The sequence below is a fragment of the Colletotrichum higginsianum genome, chromosome 6, assembly GCF_001672515.1.
Source record: "Colletotrichum higginsianum IMI 349063 chromosome 6, whole genome shotgun sequence".
Taxonomy (NCBI): Eukaryota; Fungi; Ascomycota; class Sordariomycetes; order Glomerellales; family Glomerellaceae; genus Colletotrichum; species Colletotrichum higginsianum.
The window spans coordinates 1,148,850-1,172,844 of NC_030959.1; the positions used below are offsets into that span (position 1 = coordinate 1,148,850).

Here is a 23,995-nt window from a genome sequence, read left to right on the forward strand (position 1 = left end):
GAGTGCAGTAACGAGCGTGGATAGTTTGTTGAGAAGGTCAGAGGGGAGGAGTTCGCAACGGAAATTCGGGAGCAGCAAACCGGTCCAGGAGCCTTGCGCGGGGATAATCGGGGCTGGGCCAAATGAAGTATGAAAACAAGGTGGACGACAGCAATGGTCGCAGAAGGAGGTGGTGGGCAGCCCGCGGCGCGGACAGCCACACGGGCGAGTGAGAGGAGGACTTTGCGGCAGGCTGTCCGGCATTAGGAACAGCCGTTATGTGTAGTTGCATGAGAGACCGGGCCAGCTTTGTCCAATCTCGCGGGCTGCGCCTCTGAGCTGACCTCTCGGTTGGGATGGTGTGCCTCTTGCAGGATATTGGGCAGCAGAGACGTGAACGGGGCGTCGTTGGTTGAGCCCTTTCGAGCCCCGAGGACGGGATGCGAGACCATCATGTCTAATGGTGGACGACGGAGCGAAGGATCGAATCGACTACGCTGGCACCGACATCAAAAGGTCGAGGCCATCGCCCAAGCTGTCGGGTCGAGGTCGTGCGGGTGCTCCGTGGTGCGGAACCCCTTTTGGTTCCGATTGAACGACACTCAACCAAAGAGGACACGGCTCAATCCGAGGCTCATGTCGAGGGCCATGTTCGTTATCGTCTTTGATTCGAACACGGGTTGGTTCCGTGGGCTTGGTGATTCGAGACGCAACGGACAAGGCTATGCGACGGGCTTGTCGAGAGGGAGGAAGACAGAGGGAGAGCAACAAGGAGGACAGCAAACAATCACAGGGACACAAGAACCGTCGGACTGGGAAGGAGCAACCGGGGCTGCGAACGGCCGCCCTCAACCCCACTGTTGCCCGTTAAGTTAGGTGCGACCGGTCGTCCGGTAAGGTGAGGTACATCGTAAGGTCCAAGCTTCCATCCCATCCGACTACCCCCACCCTCTCCACTTATAACGACCACGTTCCGGCTCACTCATTGGCCAGTATGTTCCGTGACGCTGAGGGAATCCACAGTGGAGCTCCACACCAATCGGATCTGACCTTGGTTGCATCTTCTCTCCTATTTCTACGGTTATCATCACCACCTTGTGTCTGTCTGTCTGTCTGCATGCTCCTCCCCTCTCACTCACTTCGCCGCGTTATGTCGCACATGACAGGTGCAGTTGGTTGGAATCATTGCTTACGTTTGACAGCCCCATTTTGACCAATTATCATCAGCTACTAATGATATCGCATGACGTCTGACGCTTCATCACTCTCTGAATTCTTCAGCCCTTTCTTTTTCCCCATTGCATAATCCCTGTGTCCTCTTGTACTTGAGGTCACACCGGCGGATGCCCGAGTCTACCTTTCCAAGAAGTCTTGTCGACAACTCGTCGCTAAAGTCAGCATGGATCTGCATCGTCTCCTTCACATCAAATAGAAACGGGCCTACTCGGATTTCCAGGTTCACCAGCAAAATGGCCTACTCCGGGTTCAAGTAAGCAGTTTTATGCAATCAAAGTTGGTATTACTGCAGCGTCGTCAACTTCAAAGTCTCTTTCACACCATCGAATGCCCCTTTGCGTCTAAAACGGTACTTTGCGTATAAACGGTATAATCAAAGCCGCCCAAACACCAAACTGAAGATCGTCAACCCGGCTGTGGCCTCCAATGGTGGGACGCATTACCCAAATAACTGGAAGTACAATAGCAGCCGTTTCTTTTGCTATGGTTTTTCAAGAGCAACCTCTTGTCGTTGATGGTGAAACAATCTTCCAGGCAGTTGGTTGAGTCTACTTCGAACCATACTCGGTGAGCTGAGATTAAGCAAGCTGCTCCTGAGTGGGAGTCGGGGCGCGCGTGTCTCGCACGCGGCCGTTTTCGAAATCTCGTTTCGCCTCAGGCTGCCCTCCATGATGGCCCTAACCGCGCTGTGCCTAGCCGTGATCATTTGCCTCGTCGTTGCCGTCGTCTACTCCCCCATCCGGCCCGATCGGCTGACCAACTGCTCTGACAAGACCACTCTTGGATGCGATTGGTGGTGAATATGGCAGGAGACAAGAGTGAGAGACCAAACGATAGGTTCCAGCAGGAGGGGCAAGAGATTTAGGAAGAGCACTTCGAAAGTACAAGTTTAGGATAAGCGCCGGTTCAGCGGCAAGCTTATGTGCAGCTCGCTCAGGGGCCTCTTCCAGGTTCGTGCTCCTCTCGAATCGAGAATTTAATGATACGTGGATTAGCCTTGTTTGTACAAGACGTACATGAATACATGAATGCTTGTTCTGAACAGTACGTTGACTTGTCCTCTGTCAATCATGGGTAAATGCGCCTGGAAAATGGTTTCATACGGTGACAAGTAGAAACACTGACAGTTCGTTGTGAAGCCGGCCTTCCGCAACACACCTTCGAGGAAAAATAGAGCTGGTAGAGATCGTAGTTTGTCCTATGACCTCCTCGCGAGCCTACAGCAAGCGCCTTCGTTCATGCGCGAACGAGTCACTTCGACGTCTTTTGCGGTGTTCTTTTCGTCTTTATGAGCAATCGAGAATCACTTTCAACGTCACCATTCTCGAGATGGTTCCAAATGTGGATACAAAACCACCCCATGAGGCCGACTGACCGTCCACCTTCCCAGTCGGCTGGAAGCGTTTTTTTCTTGTTCAGCACCCACATTGACACGTCAAGTCCACAACATTGTGCCAGACACTCGGTTTACCGTATTAGGAAGCAGAACTCCGAAAAATATAACCAATGCAAAAGGTTGGTGGATCCTTTCCGCATGAAGATGTCTCGACACATCTTTGCAAAGCTAGAAACGCCTAGGAGTGCTTTCAGCTGATTCAGCACGCCGGCCAGTCTATCCAGACAGCTTTTACGTCACTAGACTATCTCGTTTGTCATCAAGGGTCAACAAAGACTGATAGAAGCGATGTCGTATGGTCCAGTCCAGGCCTATCTGGGCATTCTCAGCTTTGATGAATGTTGCCTGGCTACATCCATATCGCAGACAAGTCACAACACACTCATATACTACGTGTGTAGATCCCAAGATACACTTTACTTTATATAGTTAGCCGCAGACACTAAAGAGCACTAATATATTCGGTTATCTGCGTCCCATGCTCACAAAAAGCAGGTGTAAGCTTAAGCTTACAGCAACCGCCAAAGCAAGACAACAAGACGGGAAACATGTTTGCTCGTAGATCCTTGCCGAAAGGCTTCTGAATCAGGACACTCGCTGCTTGACTGTATCGTGTATGATGGTTCCAAAAGGCATCTTTTCTGCCAAGTTTTTAATTCTTTTGTGGACACTGGCTGACTTTATCGACCTATTTTCTCGCGTCAGTTCCTGACGCGAGAGATTCTTGCGACTGGCCAGGGCCGACCTCATGAACGAGCTCTCCACATCGAGGGCACCCGAGCCGACGTCTGGAGTGGTTTGGGCATCCAGGCCAGAAATCCATGTTTTGTTTTGGTCAATGATCGATTTGTCTCTCGGGCTGGTCATCGTCTAGTGACAGGCGGCGCAACACTGGACATGCCGCGTCACAGTACCCGAGCTACGCCAGTCCTGAGTTCCTGAGCAACTCCACGCTGTTGGTAAAGCCGCTCCCCTTACGCACCAGCCCCAGGAGGCTTCTGTCCCCAGACCGCTCTCTGGCGGTAGTAGCCGTGGAGCTTGCCGGAGCGGATCTCGCGGCGGAGCTGCGCCGCGTAGATCTGGATCTCCTCCCGGGACCACGTGGACATGACGTTGGCCATGAAGAGGACGTAGCCCTCGATATCCGAGAGGAGGGTCAGCTGCGCCCACTCACCAATCTCTCTCATGGCCGGGTCCTTGGGCCAGCTGCCGATGGGTGCCTTTCAATGTAGTCAGTCCTCCTGTCCATATATTATCATGCCCCCCCCTCCTCCTTTCAAATCAGCACAGGCGGCCGACGTACCTTGTTGTTCCACTCGGTGATGTGCTCGAAACCGGCCTCCTCCATCGACCTCTGCTGCAGGTGCTCGTCGAGGACCATGAAGGTGCGACCCATCTTGCGGCCGCCCTCCTCGAAGAACTTGCCCCACTGGCCGAGAGCGCTCGTCTCGGGCACGGTGTCGTCGTCGCTGAGGATGGCCGGCGAGACCTCGAAGCTCTCGAGGTAGCCGCCGGGCTTGAGGGCGCGGTACGCCTGCTTGAAGAGCGCCGGCCAGTCGGGGATGCTGCCGACGAGGAAGCGGATGTGGACGTAGTCGAAGGTCTCGGGCTCAAAGGTCCAATCGCGCGTGCAGTCGTCGATCTCGCTGTAGGGGTTTTTCGTATGTGTCAGCCTCGGAGAGCGGCGTTTCGACAAGGGCGCCCGCGTCCGGTTGGGTTACGGCTCACTTACAATTTCAAGTTGGGCGGGACCCAGCTAGGCTGAATGGGTGAGATGTCGGTTCCGATAACCTCACATTCGGGGTATTCATCCGCGAAGTCGCTAGCTACGAATTAGCCCCCACGATTGTCTTTTGTTTTAAAAAAAAATCGAAAAAATCCTTATGCTCACATGGCCCAAATGCCTGTATGAGAGGAACAAAGTTAACTCAACCACCCCCCTTTTGAACCACCCCCGCATTTGAACCACCTCATCCACCACATCAACACCAGCCTTGCCACTATTCCCATCGATTATTCCTCGGCCCTACCACCTACCCAGACGCAGCTTTCTGGCTCACTAGGTAATTCTGACCCGCTGGATTCATCTGCATCATCCTCCCTTTCACCTGCTTCAATCTGGGCCCTCTGTATGTCTCCTATATTAGCAAACTTGGTGTTAGGATCTAACTGGACCTTTTTTCTCCTACCCTGTTGTTGGCTGTTGATGTGGGCCTGTAATGCTTCATTCTGATGCTCCACAAAGGCGAGTCTATAGGCCTGGTTATCCCATCCCTTCTGGATCTTCCGAAATAGATGCCTTTGGGTATAGACGCTCTGGGACTCCTGCCTCAGCTGACTAAACAGCTGAAGCTGATGCTGAAGGTCAGCAGACTTTCGTGGTGTTGACCATAGGACTTCGGAAACAGCAGATTCCCATTGCTGACTGCTGCCTATATTGCCTGCTGATTGACTAGAGGATCCCTGACTGCCTGGTATATCCTTGGATACGAAGGAGTTGGATAGAGGTCGTGATAGACTAATAGGCCATAGTCCAGTGTGCTTCCAGCCACTCTTGATGATCTGGGCAGTAAGGGCATCCTTCCTTGCCCTCCTATAACAGTCAAGGAAGTTCCTTTTGCCTGCTATAGTTGAGTCATTCCATAGGGTAAGGTATCCAAGGTATTTCCTATAGGCAGCCTTTAGAGGTCGAAAGACTGACTGGTCTAGAGGTTGAAGGACGTGAGATGTATGTGCTGGCAGAAAGATGAGATAGATGTTATGCTGTATACACTGCCACATAAAGTCTGTGGTAGTATGGCTGTGATGTCCATCCAGGATAAGCAGTCTGGCCTCATCAGCTTGCCTAGGGGCAGTCTGGGGGATAAAGACCTTCTCCAGCCATTCTAGGGCAGTGGCATCAGTCGTCCAGCCATTATCTGTAGCTGTAAACTGCCATCCAGCATATCCAGAGAGATCTAGAGGAAACCACTGCTGCTGGACTGCCTTGCCCTTATATATAACAAGGGGAAGCAGAGACTGCCCATCAGCAGAGATGCATTCAATAAGGGATACCCATACTCGAGATCCAGGCTGTTTTTTCTGGATATGCCGAGTTTCTGAGGAGCCCAGGACCAGCCCATTAGTCCCTTTGCCCTCCATAATACCAGTCTCATCCATGTTCCATCTGTTGGATGGTTTAATGCCCTTGACTGCTGGCAGATCTAGACGATGGAACCATTCCTGGATTATATCAGCCTTGGCCCCATTTACACGTCTGGCATCTATTGCTCTGCTTCTCTGAGTGCCTATAGAGGGATTCCTGCGAAGGAATCTAGTCACCCACTTCCTCCCAAGTGGTTGAGGATCACCTAGGACACGCCTTGCTAGTTCTCTCAGTTGCTGATGAGTAGGACTAAAGCCTAGGGCAGCCTGAGTAGTGATCCAGTCACTAAGGAGGCTTTCCTGGGTCTGAGAGAGCTTCTGCTGGCCAGCAAAGGCAATATCCCTTGACTGGGTTCCTTGTATGCGATGGCGAAGGGTTGGATAGGGGATTCCCCAGGTCAATGCTGCCCTACGGATGCTGCATCCACCTGCAACATCCTCAAGGGCCTGTTGGACCTCATTTTCGGTATATTGCTTCATAGTATTAATGTAAAGGTATGCTGAAAAAACGGTATTGTTTGGAGTAGAATTGCAATTGTTGTGATGTTTTGGATTAGAGGGCTCTTATGGCTGTGGTGGGGTGAAGCTGTAGATGACGTGGTTCAAATGCGGGGGTGGTTCAAAAGGGGGGTGGTTGAGTTAGCTAAAGCACTGGCCAAAGACATTGCTATCCCACCTGTTCCCGTTCCGATGTCAAGAGCTTTGTTCAACTACTTCCAAGTCAGCCAGGCAAGATGAGGCAGTTGGTCAACGTCGGCCGGTCAACTACACTACACACCTTGTTCTTGTTGAGCGGTGCCAAGTGAAGCCTGTCGCCCATCGACAGGGTGAGGAGGTGATGGCTGCCGGGGGAAATCAGTCTCGACACTCGTCACAGTGACTTCGTTGTGCGCCTCTCGTCTTACTTGATGTCCCAGGCCTCGTTCTGCGGCTCGTCGTTGCTCCCCCTATCACCGTTACGTTAGCCACACACGCCGAAGCACGGCACGACTAAGCCAGGAGGAGGAAAGCCCTTACCAGTACTGTGCGTCGCCCACCTCGCCGTGGAACGTCCTCCCGTGGATCTTGCGGTACTGGAGGATGGTCGAGGTGAGCGACGCCGTGGAGCTCGCCGTGTCGTCACCCAGGGCGGAGTCGGCGTCGCCTTCATCACCGGCGTCCTAGCAGTCCGTCAATCACAACGTCTCGGTCCATCACTACTGGGGAAGCCGGGAAATGGGGTTGACTGACTCGTGCCGCTTGTACCCAGTGCTCAGCGGGGAGGATTCCGGCCGTCTCGGCATCAGTAGCCGTCGCCTCCTCGCTGACGGGGGCGGCGGGAGCCGGCGAGCCCGCAGCCGTCTCGGTATCTGGAGCTGGAGCTGGGGCTGTAGTTGTTGTGGCGGTGGTCTCGGTCGTCGTTTCTTCCTGCTCAACAGGGACAGTCGGTGGTGTCAATACCGCGGCCGCCGGCGGTTGTCCGGGCTGCTCGGACTGCTCGGGCTGTTGAGAGGCCATGATACCGGGTTCTGCAATGTTTTGAGTTCGTTTGAACTTCACTTAATCTTCCCTACCGCGACTCCGGATCTCGAGAGTCAACAAAGTCAGGGAATGGAAGAAATTGAGTTGACGGAACACACTGGGAGAGGGGGCGGAAACGTGAACGCGAGTCAACGACGACAGTCCCCGGTCCCTGTCTACGTCTAATATAAGAAGAGCCCCCCCACGGCTCAAACCTCCACAGCGGGTAACGCGCGTGTTCTTCGACGTGGACGTGCGCCCCCCATGTAGACCCCATGGCCCATGGATGATGGCCCCATGGATGAGATGTTGAGCCATGGAATTCTTCAGCTGAACCGCCTTTTCTTCACCGCATCCTCCCGTCCATCCCACCATTTCGGGGGCAAGGTGCCTGCCCCCTCCCCCCCTGTCAAATTCTCCAGCGTCGCCATAAGTCGTCGGGGGAGGATCCAGTTGCTGTGGTCAGGTTCCATTCAGCAAGCGGCCTCTCCAGACCGGCCATTTCAACTTGTCATGGAACGCCAAGTCGTCGGGCCAGGGGGGCCCTCGATGCTACAGTCCTCGGCCTTCATCACCAAAACGAACGTTTGGAGAGGGAAATAGAGGATCTCAACCACCCACGGGGATCACCGGCGGAATGGGCCAACCACGTGAACGTCGCGGCATTTGTCGATGGGGACGACGCTGCGAGGGGATGGGTTGTACTTTGAGGGCGTCTTTTTAGTCCCGACAAGCTGCGACTTTTGACAGAAACAGCCGACGAGCGACGAGGCCTGGGCCCTGAAGTCCATGACCTCGAGGAACACTTCAGCATCCTTGGTAAGCCCCATCCAGGCGCATCTCGATGTACTCGCGGCCGTTGATCGGCTCGTGAGTTCTATTTGATCTGCCGGGGCCTAAGCAACCGGGGACAAAGCCCACCGTCTTTTCCTGATCGGCGCCGATGAAGTAGCCCACCGTCTTTTCCTGATCGGCGCCGATGAAGTCGCCCACGTTGACTACGACCATCCAGGGCATGTGCGGCACCGGCACAACCCCCCCCTCCCTTCTGGAGGAAGCCCTCATCCAGACCCACGCCCGATAGCCACGGGACGGGGGCAGGTAGTGTCCAAGCCGGCAGCAAAGGCCGGAAAACCCCCGGCGAAGACCGATCGGAAGCCCGGAGGTGAGTTCTCGGGGGCCCGGAACCAGATGTTTGGGGTCAGATGACCGTCTCCCTCACGGTCAACCTCGTGTGATTTCTTGAAGTCGGGCAACACTTTCACAGCTCGCCGGTTCGCTCGACGTCAATAATCATTTGCGACATATTTCTTACAGCCGCCGCCGCCGCCGCCGCCGCAGTGCCCGCGGTACCACCAATCCTTGGGGGTTTGTAACGCCTTGTCTTGCATCATATTTTGGAAAAAACCAACTTTACTCCAAACGAATGGTGCAAGTGAGTAGCGTATTCCTCCACGTTTGCGAACCCTGCAATTCTAACGCATTAGCAATACTTTCTTACTGAGCTACAAAGCTTCTTGCTCTTCGGATCTACCCCTTAACCTCACACGACGATGGAAGGCTGGTCAGTCCCTCGCTGTTTCGGCTGGAATCCGCATCCCCTGAAGTTCACGGTTGTGTCGGCCATGGGCCATGGCTGCAACTCCTGCAGTATGGAATTTTATCCATGATTTTGCTCAATGTAGTAAGAAAGAACTCTAAAATCTTGAAGAAAAGTTCAGTCTAGAACTTCTTTTTTGTTGCAGATATCGCCGTCGCCCCCTCTGATGGACGACAGTATGGCGCCGGTTGTTGTACGAGGTTGTTCGCATGCGAGCCCCAAACGCTGCGGACACGGTTTGACGACAGCAACCTAAAAACGATTTACAATAACACCAGACCCCGTTTCTCAACTGTAGACATGATCTGACGGCTCTTGGAACTCCTTTACAATGAACCTTGTGTCTGCTCTAGTAACAGTTCATCCAGCTACGAGCACATCGTAACTAAGTATGGTGCTCCGAAACCTCGACATTCCCCGATGTGTTACACCATTTACCCTGCACTGTATTCTTAAGCATCTAGTCTGGTATCTCAGAACTTGAAGAAATGGAGACGCAAGCCCTTCGTACCAGTTACATACTATCTATCTTTTGCACCCGTCACCTGTGGCGACTACAGCAATTCATTTCAGCTTTATTTCACATCCCATCTAGAAGCTGAGAGAATCTGGAATCATACTGGAGTGGCCATTCAGAAGCTTGCTATAATCAATGTAGGCGGCACTTCTGAGACCGGTAAATACGCGGTCGATCTAGCAAAGGACAACCGGTCGAAAGCTGTCAATCACATCCTTCGTCATCATCGACCCGTACATGACACCATGGAGGTAAGTCTCGCCGACAAGAGCATACGCCCCCCTTCCGATTCCCTCCGCATCGCCAATGGCTACCGTGCCGGCGGGTGTCTTCCTCAGCACCAGCGGCATCCGGCTCCCCTGGATGAGCCAGACCTCGTCCCCGGTCATGGCAGCCGCAGGTCCAAGACCCAGATACCCTTCCTTCGTTTCCAGCACCCGTCTCCCGGGGGTGATGAACTGCACAATCCTGGAAACAGGGTCGTCCGTCAGTCGCGGCACAAAGCCCTCCTTGGCGGACATCGCGAGGGCATCGCCCAGCGTGATGAACGGGTCACCGTGGCCTCCAGCTCCAGGATGTGCGCTTTTCGCCCTCAACTTATCAAGCGTGTCCGGGTCTGTAGGCCCGCCCTGATGACCGGCGGCGGCATTGTAGGAGATGCATCGCCGCACCCACTGCACGGGGCCATCCCCGTAGCCCTGCTCCGGCTGCAGATCGGCAGTCAGCGTCGCCACGGCCACCTCGGCAAAGCGCTGTCCCGTGAGCCTGTAGAAGCCCCGTTGGTCGCAGAAATCAAGCAGCCACGAGACGTCGGTGATGACGCCGTGTCCGGACTGCTCGAGGCTCCGCGTTTCCCTAATCTCGTCGATGAGAACGCCCTGGAGGGTGAGGGCGGCAGGCTCCTCACTCCGCGCCCCGTGCCTCCCCGACGCCACGTGGGTGCCGGAGGCATCGAAGGGGTGAAAGGGACGGCACCCGTTGGCAAGCTGCCTCAGCCTCTGGAGCGAAGCATAGTGGCCCGGCCCGTGGAACGAGAAGTCCGGGACCCAGGAGGGCAGGTTCTCGCGACGGCCCTCCGCGATGCCCGCCAGCCCCAGGACGTCGAGGTTCGGCAAGTGCGGGAGCAGCCAGGCCGTCACGCGGGTGTACGCAAGCTCGACGGGCACGCCGTAGCTGGGCACGACGCCGAGCTCGTACCGCGGGCCGAGGATGCGGCCGACGAGCCCCAGCGCGCCGTAGATGTGGTCGACAGGGTTCTCGAAGCGGTAGATGCGCAGCCTGTGGAAGGTGTGCAGCACCTCGGCGTGCCGGATCTCCTCGTCCGTCGAGGCGCCCCAGCGCTGCCTCTGCCACTCGGCCATCCGGCGGCCGACCGCGTCGCCGCCGAACGCGGGCAGCGAGTTCTGCACGGGGTTCCACAGGCGGTCGATGGTGCCGGGCCGCCTCTCCCAGTCCGGCAACCGCCGGCCCAGGCGGCCGATGAGCTCGGCGTCCCAGCGGACCGTGAGGATGAAGGCCGAGAGGCGGTTGGCGCGGGACCAGGAGAACTGCGCGGCGCCGCACTGCAGGACGATGTCGGCGGGGGCGGGCAGCGCGGCCTCCTGGACGACCCAGCCGCGCGTGAGCCAGCGCTTCCGGAGGAAGAAGGCGAAGTAGTCCGGGTACGAGCGGCGCCAGCGGTCGCAGAAGTCCCTCCCGAGCAGCCAAGTGGCCCCCGGGTGGTCCAGCTCGGGCCCGATCTCCTGCAGGAGGGCGACGGTGGCGCTCGACCGGGCCTCGGCCCGCATCACGGGGACGAAGGTGTCGAAGACCCAGGAGACGTTGTCGTTGGGCTCCGCGCTGCCGAGCCAGACGACGACGTTGCGCGCGGCCTCGTAGACGCGGCCCATCAGCTGGACCTGCTGGGACTTTTCGCGGCTGCTGCGCTGGTCTATGCAGATGGCGTCAACCCACAGGCTCAAGGGGTTGGCGGGGAAGAGTAGACGATGCCGGGGACTAGCCGCATAATTACGAGGAGGAACCCGGTGTCGTGGTGGTGACCCTGAAACGTTGATCATGTCGTCTTTGACCTGGGTGAGGAAGTCAAAGAGGGTCTCGCCGACCTCGAGACCTCGGCCTTCACATTCAACCTGGACATATCGGGTCTCGGGGGTGGTGAGACTGTCAGCGCCGTCGTCGAAGTCCGACGAACCCCACGTGTACGAGAGGGCCCAGAATGGAGGCACATCGTCCAAGGTACACGTTTTGAGCTGCAGGGTAAAGCCCTGGCTCTTTGACTCGTCCGGGGTGATCTGGATCAGCCGGATCGAGTTCTCCGTCGGCAAATCAGAGTAGACATAAGGCTCCAGCGCCGCCTGTGTCGAGCCAGTGTCTATTGCTCGCGACATCGCTGTTGTGTTTACGGCTGCCTGCAGGGAAATGCATGTGGTGTGGGTGGTGTGTTTGCAGGACGGTCAACCTTCCTCCGGGCTGGTGGCCCATGGGCGGGGAAGAGAGGATAGGATGGATGGATGATGGCGGCGGTAGGTACATTATCAGCTGCCTAAAGGATTCAAGCTACTTGGTTACCATATCTTCTTGACCAATTCATACCCCGGGGACTTTGGCGATTGATTGGCTTATCGGATGTTGACGAAGCCGTTTGGTTTCTGCAGCCAACCAACCCCCCAAATGTATTATTTACATGGGTTTGTGGGACCGTGGATCTCTCTGCGTGGAGGTATCGGGTACGGCGAGAGATGGCGTCAGTGAGTGCTTCCTCCTGTACTTTATGTCATGTTCCGATTAATGACTAAGAACTGGTTGATTTATTTCATGTTGTCATTTCGTTTTCCCATTCTTCTTCCTTTTCTTCAACGGCTGTGATTACAGGAGAGATGCTCAGAAGTGGTGATAGTAAATAGAAAGTGAACGTCAACTCCAGAGTGTCTCTACACACCAAGAACTTGAGCTAACGGATAAGCTGGAGTCAATAGACTGAACAATGTTTGCAAGACAAAGTGGAAAGGCATAAAATGTGAGTTAGTCTTATCATATTTGTATTTATAGTAGAACTGTTCCACATCATATTACTTGTTATTAATCTTGTTTGTGTGTGCGATGGAGGCATGTTAAACCACCAGTCAAATCACCTTAGCACAGACACCTCTCTAATTAGGTAGATAGAATTAAAACAAACACCACAAGTCTGCACGATAGTACTAGGGAACAAGACAGCCTCTATCCTGCCAGCGCCTGTCTTTCTGTACTGCAATATGCTGTGAATCCACTGTAAGTACTTGTTATGTCTTGTTTGCTTCAGTGCACCTGCTGAGTTGAGCCAAGCTGAGTCAGGTCACTGTGACCTGTGAGAAAAGTGCTTGCGCCGCACAGACCCACACCAACAACAATACCCGTCACGTGCCTCTCCCCTCATTGGAACGGTGTCGGAGGTGAGAGAATTTTTTTCCCAAGGCCATTTTTGGCTCATTTGCTGCCGCTGCTGCTGCTGCTGCTGCCGACGCCGCCAACGCCTCTCATCTGAGAATATCATATCGTCAGTCAGCCTCCTTTACACCGAAAAAAAATCATCTCAAAATGTGTGGCGTAAGCGCCATTCTGGTACGTTGCCTCCTGTGCTTCATGCTGTATAAAAATCAGTTCAAGAAAATACTGACTGACCCTTATCTTAGTTGGCCGACTCCAAGGCTACTACAGCCGCCATCGACCTGCATGAGTCTCTTTACCTGCTCCAGCACGTATGTCTCGCTTGACCCTCTTCGTCTGCGGCCTATGATGTCATACGATGCTTCATGATGCTTCGTGCTCTCATGCTTCATGCTTATGCTCTCTGCCCCCTGCCTCATGTCTTCATGCTGACACTCGTGTGGACAGCGTGGACAGGATGCTGCCGGTATCGCCGTCTGCCAGGGCGGAAGGGTGTACCACTACAAGGGTAACGGTATGGCGGCCAAGGTCTTCGCCGACGGCAGCAGCCTCCAGCACCTCCCGGGCTTTATGGGTAAGTCGTCGTCGTCGTCGTCGTCGTCATCGTCATTGTCGGGTGACACATGTGCGTTGGGAACGTGGCAAACGGGATGGGAAAAATGACTGTCTGCAGGTCTTGGACATCTGCGGTACCCCACGATGGGAACGTCTTCGGCGTACGTGCTGTTCCGAGAGCATGACACGATGTCTTTCAAGCAGAAGAGAAACGGCTGACTGAAATTTGAAAACTGCAGCGCCGAGGCCCAGCCCTTCTACGTAAACTCCCCCTTTGGAATCTCCATCGCCGTCAACGGCAACCTGGTCAACACCGAGTACCTGCGCCAGTTTGTCGACAAGGAGGCTCTTCGCCACGTCAACTCCGACTCGGACTCTGAGCTGCTGTAAGTTTTCCAAGTCTCTTCTGGTAATGGTGGGAAAAAGGGGGAGAGCTGAACTGAGCTAATCAATAACCCCCTTCCTTGTCTTGTAGCCTGAACATCTTCGCACACGGTCTCCAGAAGCTCGGAAAGACCCGTGCCGTGTCAGACGATATCTTCACCGCCCTGGGTGACGTCTACTCAAAGTGCCAGGGAGCCTTTGCTTGCACCGCCATGATTGCCGGCTTTGGAATCCTCGGTTTCAGGCAAGTTCAAACCAGTCCTAGTTGTTTTTTTGTTTAATTGTCCCTTTGTCCCTCTGTCCCTCTGTCCCTGTTAATCTAACCGGGATAACAGAGACGCCAACGGAATCCGCCCCCTTTGCATCGGTTCTCGGCCCTCCACCACCGTCCCGGGTGGAAAGGATTACTTCATGGCCTCGGAATCCGTTGCCCTGAAGCAGCTCGGCTTCGGCGACATCACGGACGTGCTGCCCGGCCAGGCCATCCTGATCACCAAGGGAGGCTCCGTCGAGGTCCGCCAGATCGTCGAGCCCAAGTCGTACACACCGGACTCCTTCGAGTTTGTCTACCTGGCCCGTCCCGACTCCACCATCGACGGTATCTCTGTGTACCGCAGCCGGCAGATGATGGGAGAGAAGCTGGCCAAGAAGATCAGAGAAGTCCTCGGCGATAAGGGCATCGACGAGATTGATGCGAGTACGTGATATCCCGCCCATACTGTCCTCACGCCTACAAGAGTGCTAACCTGGCCTTCCAGTTATCCCAGTTCCCGAGGTACATCAACTGCCAAAATCTCTTTCTTGTATGTGGGGGCACCATCTGACATATCTGCGTAGACGAGCAACACGGCGGCCGCCGCGTTGGCCCAGAAGCTGGGCAAGCCATACGTGACCGCCCTCATCAAGAACCGTTACGTTCACCGCACCTTCATTCTCCCCAACCAGGCTATGCGTCAGAAGAGTATCCGCCGCAAGCTCTCGCCGATCGAGTCCGAGTTCGAGGGCAAGAACCTCATCATCGTGGACGACAGTCTCGTCCGGGGTAGTAAGTACCGAGTAAGATCGTCTCCAACACGAGAGCTCCAGGCTGACCAACTTCGCTAGCCACATCGCGACAGATCGTAAGTCCCTCACTTGAGGGAGGGATATCAAGGAGAAAATTTGCATTGCTGACATGCATGACTCAGGTTCAAATGGCCCGGGAATCGGGAGCCAAGCGAGTCGTGTTTGTCTCCAGCTCGCCCGAGTGCACAAACCCGCACATCGTGAGTCCACCGCTGCTCTTTTGCTGCGGATAAGAACGACCCGCTAATAGTAAATACAGTATGGCATCGACCTCGCTGATCCTGCTGGTAAGAAACCACTTTGGGGGGGGGGGGGGACCATGATCCCCCAATATCTTCTTTTCGCGACGTAAGGCTGACTATTGGTGAAGATCTGATTGCGCGCGGCAAGACGCGGCAGGAGATCGCCGAGCACATCGACGCCGACGATGTCATCTTCCTGGACCTCGAGGGACCGGACGGTCTCAAGGCCGCGTGCCTCGAGGCGGCGGACAGCGGCAGCCAGGTCCGGGACTTCGAGGTGGGCGTCTTCTGCGGCCGCTACGTCACCGACGTGCCGGACGGCTACTTTGACCAGCTGAGCGATCTGCGCAAGGGGAAGCGCGACGACAACTTCCGGTCTACCGTCGTTGCGTCGGATAGCGGCGCCGCAATCTTCGTGTAGAAATCATCCCCGGGTTTTGGTTTGTTGGTTCGTAAGGTAAGGCTCGCGCATAACTTAGGATAGACAAAAAAAAAAGACAAAGGGTGATCAGTCACAATAGTCGTGTGGTTTTCCGAGTTGGCGGTGATGTAGACGTAGGACTTTCAGCTGCTTTGCGTGTTACGCCGTCGGCTGTCTTGTTGCTACAGTACGCCGATCTCTCGGGATTTCGGCTGGTGCCATCCTTGGTAAGGCCGAAGCCTGGAGGAATCCTCTTCAGCGTCTGATCTGCAATGTTTTGCCATGGATTTTGAAAGTCAAGACCAAACAACGTGCTCGAGAGAGGTCTTCCTATGGATACTGAAGTCTGAACCCGGGATTCATGAGAGGTGATGGGGTAACGAGCTTCTCAGACCTTGGCTGTCTGATTGCGTTCGTCGGCTGCTTCGTCGCGTGGAGTCTCTTCTTCCACACAAGGCTTCGGCCCCTTTTATGACGTGTCTGAGTATAAACTTTGATAAGATCTGGATAACTTATCTTGAATCAGCGACCTCGAGTTGATTTCTAGCAAGCAACCTACGCCGTCGTCGTCCCTGGAACAAAATATGCCATGTATTACGAAAACAGTATGCATGCCAAGCTCTGAATCGTATTGTTGTAATCCGTCGTTTTTTTATTTTATTTACATAGCTAATGATGGATTATGTAGAAATATAGCGGTCTGCTTCTCATCTCATACAGACATAACCATTTCCCCCCTTTGCCTAGTGCGCAAACCGTCCCCTACCGACCCGTTTCCAAATCCCCAGAGCCGAACCCCTCCTTGCTATCCGGGTCGGTTTCTTTATCTCGCGACAAGTGGAAGCTCTTGCCGCACGCGGTCGACGCGCTGCCAAAGGGCCTCGGCATGCCCGCCCTCCGCGGCGTGTTGCCCTTGGGAGACTGCCCGTTGGAGTTGTCCGAGGCGTCGGACATGGCGATGACCGTGGCCGACTGCCTACGCTGGTCCGCGCGGGACTTTTCTCCCCCCGCGCTCGACCTGACCGTCTTCAGCAGCGCCGGGATCTTCTTGAACAGGGACCGCAGCGCCGGGAGGCTGCCGCAGATGATGGCCAGGTTGAGCTCGATGCTGGACCAGATCACCAGGTAAACGTTGTCCCAGGTCGCGTCGAAGGAGTGGACGAAGGTGACGAGGTACTTGAGGCGGACCATGCTAGCCACGCACGCGCTGTGTGTGTGTATCCCTAGCGTCAGCTCCCCGTATCCTTCAGAAAACCAGGGGGGAAGGGGGAAAGGGGGGAAGAACAAATGCTTCTCTTACAATGAGCCAATGCCGAACATGAACACCAGGGCCGACTTCTTCCTCTTGCTCAGCTTGAGCTTCAGGAGCTCCGGCAAGGGCATGAGGATGAGGACGAAGTCCTCCAGGATGCTGCAGGCGGCGCCGCCGTACGAGATGGCGGCGGTGTCGAAGCAGCGGCCGTTGACGGACCGGTCCCAGATGGACCGCACGGGGACGCACTGGAAGGCGAGGAGCAGGAGGAACATGAGCCCGTGCGAGAACAGGAAGACCAGGAAGCACTTGATGGCCAGCTGGAAGCGCTTGTTGGTGAAGACGCGGGAGTAGAAGCAGGCGATGGAGGCCTTGGCGAACACCCTGTTTGCGTGGGAGTTGAGTGCCAGTCAGCGAAACGAAAGCTCTCTCCTCCTTTCGTCTCGAGGCGGACCGCGGGGGGGGGGTTTAATTTGGGAAGGGATTCAGGGGAGACATACTGTATAAAAATGTAGAGAAGCTGCTGTGCGTAAAAGATCTGCGAGGCAGGGCAGATGCGTCAACCAACATGTTTCAACCGATTGGAAATCGTTCGGGGACAGTGAGTCGCACCTGAAGGATCATCTTCCCGTTGCCCGGGTCGATGTCCCAATAGTGATAGCCGAATCCCAGGCTGGAATCTGGGAGGCAAGGCTATCGTCAGCGACAACTCGGAGCGAAACAAACCAAGAAAATAAAGAGAAAAGAAAAGGAGGGGGCGCAAAACGACGATTTAGGAAGACTTACTGACCAGTCCGAGGCCGGACATGACGATCAGAAACCCCTATGGCTTGTTTAACCAATCTAGAAGCTCCGGCTTGGCACATCCTCAGTGATACTTACCAAAGCCATCAGCGCGGTCCAGTCGTCCCACCACAGCTTGCTCGCGACCTGCAGCCGGGCCACGCAGCGGAGGGCCACCGCGAGGGTCGTGACGAGCGGCAGGCCGATGGCGAAGATCTTGGAGAACCGTCGGCGTTCTTCTCTCGGGTACCCTTTGCAGAGGTTTTGTGATATGCGAGCCGTAGCTGATGGAGACGGAAGGAAGGGGGGTTCCCGGTCAGTGTGAGCTGCGAAGGGCGAGGGCGGAGGAGAGTGATGGTTTTCTTTTTCTTCTTCTTCTTTTTTCTTTCTTCTTTTTCTCTCTCTTTTAATCTTCCTCTCGAGACATACCGACTTGGTCAGCGAATAAGTCGCAGGACTTTTGGACGCACTCCGAGATGTGGGCGAGGAGGGGCACGTTGGTGCACATGCAACCGGCCAGCGCGGCCATGGTGCAGTTGCCGGCGTGGAAGCCGTCGACGAGGCACTGCATCTGTTTGCGGAGCCGCTAAATTCAGCACCGACCGATCCCATCACTTTATAACGAGAGTAGCGTTGGGGGGGGGGGGGGGGGGGGTTGCGGGTTGGATTTTCACGTACGGCGCAGGTTGGTATCGTCGATAGTTGTACCGTCGGCGATGTCGAGGCCGAGACCGAGGCCGGGATCGGGATCGTCGGGATCGGGTCCGGGTGGGCCGCCGCCCGAGCCGCCGCCGCCGCGACCATCAGCAGCAGGATGCTGCCGGCCTGCATCGCGTGCCTCACTTTTTTTTTGGCCGACGAGGGATGGCGGGGAAGGGGAAAAAAGAAGAAGAAGACGAAAAAAAGGGCCGTTGGCGATGCTTTTTTCGCGCGTCTTACCGAAGAATGAGAAACAGGAAAACCCCTTCAAAAGGAGGAAGAGAAACTCGCGGGTGTGCAGCAGCACACTCCTCCTACATATGGGGCCAAGTCCCCAGCGGTTCAGGTGCCGATCGCCACTCAGCGCCATCAGTAACCGATGGCTGGCCCTTTGATGGATGAAAGCGGCGATATGGAGAATCGAAACCGAGCCTCGGTGACATGTCGATTCTAAGCGCTACCTGTGGGGGCGATCAGGCCATCCCATCACCATCACCATCACGTCTTGTCTCTTTCGGCACCTGGAAGAGCGCCATGGGGCTGACTTGTCTCACTGCCATGCGCGGCCGGGACGTCTCGGTAAGCAAAAACTTGTTGGTCACGATAGGCCTGGTAGACGAGTGGTGATGGTCAATGGAGGTCCGTGGCCATCTGTCAAACCTATGGGGTTCCTATGGGATGGGTGTGCATCGTCTTTTGTTGTAGATCATCCGCAATGTTCCTCCCTACTCGGCAACGTGGTGCCAAAGCCGCCCTATATCCAGTCATCCTAGGCGTTTCTGCTCAGCCCTCGAAGGCCCTCCCGCCTGCTGGTTTCTTGATTCTTTTCATCCGTAGCATCACGGTAATTCTTTTTTTGGGTTGGCCGGTTGTAGGATAAAACGGGGGAGGGGGGGCGCCGCATCGGGAATGGGTCGAAGGCTTCTTTGACAATGGAAGCAGAGCTAACCAGACCCAGCAAACAAGGACAATGGCGGGGGAATATCGGAGTAGACGATTCGAAAATTCGACAGGTTGCTGTCCGCATCGTTCAAAGATTGACTCAGGGGTCATGGTCATGGTTAATTGCTTCCTCGTCTCCTGTCTGCCCCTGCTGCATGCGCGACGCCCGGGGGGGGAGTGGGCTGGCTGCGTTCATCCTTAAACCTAGCTGTGACCTATACAGAGTATGGTGCGTAGGCAAACATATGGGAAAGGTGAATGCCCGATATCGACAAGGCCATGTGGACCTTGAACAGCAGCTCGTTCGCAAGACACTACGAACCTCGGTCTTGGGCGCGGCCAACAATGCGACAACTATCCTCCATGTTCACCTGGAGCGAGCAGGGGGTGTAGAACCGAGAGAAGACTCGTAAAACATACTACACATCCATCATGAGTAAACACACTTGCCGAAAGTTCTCGTGTGCTCATTCATCTTGCGCGATGTCATGTCTGTCCCCCCCGCAAAAGCTGAGGACCGTCCATCTGCCCCCTTCGTCTTTCGGCGCTCCGACATACATGCTTGCATGCATCGGCCAGTCTGTCCGAATCAAGACATTTCCATATGGTAATCTCATTTTAAAGCCTGGGCTCCCCCCCCACCCACAATGAACCACGCCAAGTTCGCGCCCGCCGCGGCCTGCAACGGGATCCCCTAGGCCCCCCATGTCCCCTCCCCCCCATTGACACCACTCAACTTTGAAGGCTGAATCGTCTTCCCGCTCATTCTCCGCCCAAAAATAAATGACCTAGCATCGTCCCTCTCGTCTTCCCCGGGGGTGGAGCAGGGCGGGCAGCTTCCCCAATCGTCCATTCGGCCGACGATACGGCACGATGGTAGGCTGAAGAGCAACAGAAAGGGGGCGGTCTTGGACGGTCTTGGGCGGGCAGGGTTGCCATACTTAGCATCGCCTGACTGGGTCAGTGACAAGGCAAACGGAGCAGGTCTCATCCAATATGGGGAAAGCAACACGAAAAGCGACACAGGTAATCAAATGCAAGGGGCGCTGCCGCAACCTCACCTCACCTCACCTCCCTCACGTTGAGGCGCAATCTGAGGGGGTGGATGGGAGGGATCCTTATTCGTCCCGAGGGAGGGAGGCAAGAGTTCATAAGTGAACTGATTGTCGGACACAAACTTCCCGCGATGGTCTTCTTTTTGAGTTGCTTGGTGGTGTCGTGACATCTGTCCTACACGTAAACTACAACGGTTTTCCAAAAGGCTTGTCCTTCTCCAAGATGCGTTGGAGTCTTCATATTCCGAGCGTGCTGCTCGGCTGCATCGCGGCCACGGCCTCTGCCGTGTAAGTCGAAAGCCCACCCCCCCCATCCTGTCCAATACCTCGACACCACATGCACAGTTCGTCTGACCATGACCGTGAACACATGGCAGTCCGAACCAGCAGTTCGCCGCGCGGCAGTCCGCAGACATCCTCGCGAGCTACGACTACGTCGTCGTCGGCTCCGGCCCCGGCGGCGGGCCCCTCGCGGCCCGGCTCGCCATCGCCGGCAAGAAGGTCCTCCTGCTCGAGGCCGGCGACGACCAGGGCGGCTCGGTGCCGTACCAGGTGCCCGCCCTCAACCTGCAGTCGACCGAGTACGACCCCATGAAGTGGGACTACTACGTCCAGCACCTCAGCGACCCGGCGGAGCAGAAGAAGGACTCCAAGATGACGTACCGCCTCCCCTCCGGCGACCTCTACGTCGGCCTCAGCCCGCCGTCCGGCGCCGAGCCGCTCGGCATCCTGTACCCGCGCGCCGGCACCCTCGGCGGCTGCGGCAGCCACAACGCCCTCATCACCGTCTACCCGCACAAGTCGGACTGGGACGGCATCGCGAGCCTGACGGGCGACGGCTCCTGGGCCGCCGCCAGCATGCGCAAGTACTTCCAGCGCCTCGAGAACGCCGAGTACCTCCCCAACGGCGTCCTCGGCCACGGCTTCTCGGGCTGGCTGACGACGAGCGTGACCGACCTGGGGCTCGTCATCCAGGACGTCAAGCTGCTCACCGTCATCCTCTCGGCCGCCTCGTCCATGGGCAAGAGCCTCGTCGGCCTCATCTTCTCCACCATCCAGGGGCTCGGCGAGGTCCTCCTGCGCGACATCAACGTCGACCTGCCGGGCCGCGACGCCGCCGAGGGCCTGTACCAGGTCCCCATCTCCGTCGACGGCGGCGTCCGCGTCGGGCCGAGGGAGTTCGTCCTCGACACCGCCAACGCCAAGAACGCCGACGGCTCGCGCAAGTACCACCTCGATCTGAAGCTCAACACGCTCGTCACCAAGGTCCGCTTCGACCGGAGCGGCGCCAAGCCCCGCGCCGTGGGGGTCGACTTCGTCACGGGACGGAGCCTGTACCGCGCGGACCCGCGGGCCGGCGATGCCGGCGCCGGGACGCCCGGGTCCGTCAATGCCACGGCCGAGGTCATCGTGTCGGCCGGCGCCTTCAACACGCCACAGCTGCTCAAGCTCAGCGGCGTGGGTCCCAAGGCCGAGCTCGCCTCCTTCAACATCCCCGTCGTCGTCGACCTGCCCGGCGTCGGCACCAACCTGCAGGACCGTAAGTCGGACTCTTTGTCTCTCTCGGCTCGCTCGTCCCTGTCCCGTTCCACCCGTCCGTCGGGAAAAAAGATAAGAACCCTTACTTGATACTAACACCGAGATTCACAGGCTACGAGACCAGCGTCATCGGCGAGACGCCGACCGACTTCCAGGTCACCAAGGACTGCACCTTCATCCGCCCCGGCACGGACGACCCGTGCCTGAAGAAGTGGCGGGACGGCGCCGCCAACGGGCAGCGCGGCATCTACGGCTCCAACGGCATCAGCCTCGGCATCGTCAAGAAGTCGTCCGTCGCCGAGGGCGACCCGGACCTCTTCATCGCCGGCGCCCCCGTCAGCTTCCCCGGGTACCTGCCGGGATACGCGGCGGCCGGCACGGCGGACGCGCGCCACTGGACCTGGATCACGCTGAAGGCGCACACGCGCAACCGGGCGGGGACGGTGAAGCTCCGGTCGGCGGACCCGCGGGACGTGCCGCAGATCGACTTCCACTCGTTCCAGGACGCGGCGGCCGGGGCCAAGGACATCCAGGCCGTGGTGGAGGGCATGAAGCTGTCGCGCAAGATGTTCGACAGCGTCGTGCCGCTGACGGGGGGCTTCACCGAGGTGTGGCCCGGGAGGAACGTGACGGACGAGATGCTGCCCGAGTTCGTCCGGAACGAGGCCTGGGGCCACCACGCGAGCTGCACGTGTCCCATCGGCAGAGACGGCGACGCCCTCGCCGTGCTGGACTCCAAGTTCCGGGTGAGGGGCACCGAGGGCCTGCGCGTGGTCGACGCCAGCGTCTTCCCCAAGATCCCCGGCTACTACATTGCCGTCCCTGTATACATGATCAGCGAGAAGGCGGCCGATGTGATTCTCGGGGTGTAAATAACATCTTTCTTATAGTTTTGCAGGGGTTTTTCTTCTTCTTTTCTTTTCTGTAGTTGGGAACCTAATGAGATGTTTAATGGTGGGTTGTGCCAACTGCAACAACACAAGCTGAGCTTTCTCGACGTCGCCACGGGTGTGAACTAGTGACTTGGCAAGCAGATACCCACCAGTCTAGGCATGATGCTTGATGTGTGTGATCTTCCGCAACGACGGCAACGACAGGGCCAACAGGCGTGGTGATGGTGCAAGTGGCGGGCTCAGATGCGAAAGGATTGGGATGATTGGCTTTACAGATGACGCCTTTGAAAGATTACACTGGAGGATGGCAGTCGGTGGACGCCCAGGTCCACGCCTCAAGCCTTTCTCTGGCCGGAGGACTTGGTCCCCGGGCGGCAACTCAGCTATGAGACGAACAACACAACAGAATACCAAAGAACCGGAACGACGGGAAGCTCCAGACAGATGGTAGGCGGTTTCCAAAGGCTTCAAGCTAGCCACCGCGTAACTAGCCGCCCATAGTGGCAAGTAGTCTTCTATGACACGCCTCCTGCGACGCTGGTGAATGTGGCGTTGTGCAGAGAAGGGAAGGGGAGCATGCCGGGGTTTGTTAGAGGGCGAGACAGCAAAGACGGATCCCAAAACCGTCGAACTCGCAAGTACACTGAGAGTGAGAGAGAAGAAGGCTGCTGTAGGAGGTGGGGAGGGAATGGAGGAAGGGCCAGTGCCGGAAAGGCGGCTGTCGAGTGTGACATGGTGACTGAGACAGTTCAAGGCGTCTCCCGAAGGGGGTGTCTCACTCTTGTGCTGATCTGCGGATCCTTGGAGATCAGTTGTGTGACTGGCATTCCTGCGTAATGAGCCCAAGGGTTCTGCGTAGGAGGATGAAGGAGGAGGGGAGGGGGCACAAAGACATCGGTATCCTCCCAACTCCTCAAACGCCTCACACACCAACGCCGCCCCCCCTTTTCTCGTTTGACCTTTTTTTGTTGTTATCCTTCGAGGATTTGGCAGTGAGGGGATCGTGGGGAAGAAGCCCTTTTTGGAGACAGTCGCAACGCGTCCTCCGTTTTTTTGCCACGCCTCGTCAACGTGGCTTATGGGGGGGGACACAAAGACAGGAAGGGAGGGGAGTAAACACCACGGCTTTCGGCGCGGGCTTCTCGATAGAGAAGATGGACAGAAGCTATCAGTCAGTCAGAGCACACCCCCGCGCGTGGGATAGCAGTCATTCTCGCCTAGCCGGTTTGCAGAAAATCCCGAGCACAAAACCGGGGCTGCGGAGGGCGCAGAGACGGGGGTTCATTGCCGGCCGTGTTAGTTTGGAAGAGGTGCGCGGCAATGCATCGTCGGCAATGGTTGATGGGAGGCAAACGCCAGGAAAACCC

At 56.5% G+C, this 23,995-nt stretch overlaps 7 protein-coding genes across 7 annotated transcripts; 3 read left to right on the forward strand and 4 right to left on the reverse strand.

The window, feature by feature from the left end:
- Positions 1–3,585: 3,585 nt before the first annotated feature.
- Positions 3,586–7,252, reverse strand: CH63R_08773 (Methyltransferase domain-containing protein; the record flags this gene model as incomplete). Its single annotated transcript, XM_018303747.1, has 6 exons — positions 3,586–3,831; positions 3,915–4,257; positions 4,344–4,433; positions 6,661–6,702; positions 6,773–6,915; positions 6,986–7,252. 6 exons carry the CDS (start codon positions 7,250–7,252, stop codon positions 3,586–3,588), a joined length of 1,131 nt encoding a protein of 376 aa, XP_018155770.1.
- An 810-nt stretch (positions 7,253–8,062) lies between these two features.
- On the reverse strand, positions 8,063–8,272 carry CH63R_08774 (Flavonol synthase flavanone 3-hydroxylase; the record flags this gene model as incomplete). The annotated part of the gene is made up of 1 exon (XM_018303748.1): positions 8,063–8,272. One exon carries the CDS (start codon positions 8,270–8,272, stop codon positions 8,063–8,065), a length of 210 nt encoding a protein of 69 aa, XP_018155771.1.
- A 1,276-nt stretch (positions 8,273–9,548) lies between these two features.
- Positions 9,549–11,759, reverse strand: CH63R_08775 (Heterokaryon incompatibility protein; the record flags this gene model as incomplete). Its single annotated transcript, XM_018303749.1, has 1 exon — positions 9,549–11,759. One exon carries the CDS (start codon positions 11,757–11,759, stop codon positions 9,549–9,551), a length of 2,211 nt encoding a protein of 736 aa, XP_018155772.1.
- Positions 11,760–12,948: 1,189 nt separating this feature from the next.
- Positions 12,949–15,465, forward strand: CH63R_08776 (Amidophosphoribosyltransferase; the record flags this gene model as incomplete). The annotated part of the gene is made up of 13 exons (XM_018303750.1): positions 12,949–12,972; positions 13,044–13,109; positions 13,246–13,372; positions 13,472–13,514; positions 13,593–13,739; positions 13,829–13,995; positions 14,075–14,434; positions 14,496–14,512; positions 14,575–14,782; positions 14,842–14,858; positions 14,925–15,002; positions 15,062–15,089; positions 15,173–15,465. 13 exons carry the CDS (start codon positions 12,949–12,951, stop codon positions 15,463–15,465), a joined length of 1,575 nt encoding a protein of 524 aa, XP_018155773.1.
- A 762-nt stretch (positions 15,466–16,227) lies between these two features.
- CH63R_08777 (Integral membrane protein) lies at positions 16,228–18,331 on the reverse strand (the record flags this gene model as incomplete). The annotated part of the gene is made up of 8 exons (XM_018303751.1): positions 16,228–16,672; positions 16,766–17,101; positions 17,218–17,255; positions 17,330–17,397; positions 17,504–17,540; positions 17,600–17,891; positions 17,971–18,071; positions 18,179–18,331. 8 exons carry the CDS (start codon positions 18,329–18,331, stop codon positions 16,228–16,230), a joined length of 1,470 nt encoding a protein of 489 aa, XP_018155774.1.
- Positions 18,332–18,914: 583 nt separating this feature from the next.
- CH63R_08778 (uncharacterized protein) lies at positions 18,915–19,554 on the forward strand (the record flags this gene model as incomplete). The annotated part of the gene is made up of 2 exons (XM_018303752.1): positions 18,915–19,043; positions 19,396–19,554. The coding sequence occupies 2 exons, from the start codon at positions 18,915–18,917 to the stop codon at positions 19,552–19,554; spliced, it is 288 nt and encodes a 95-aa protein (XP_018155775.1).
- Positions 19,555–20,419: 865 nt separating this feature from the next.
- On the forward strand, positions 20,420–22,607 carry CH63R_08779 (GMC oxidoreductase; the record flags this gene model as incomplete). The annotated part of the gene is made up of 3 exons (XM_018303753.1): positions 20,420–20,484; positions 20,574–21,736; positions 21,847–22,607. 3 exons carry the CDS (start codon positions 20,420–20,422, stop codon positions 22,605–22,607), a joined length of 1,989 nt encoding a protein of 662 aa, XP_018155776.1.
- Between the last annotated feature and the right edge of the window lie 1,388 nt (positions 22,608–23,995).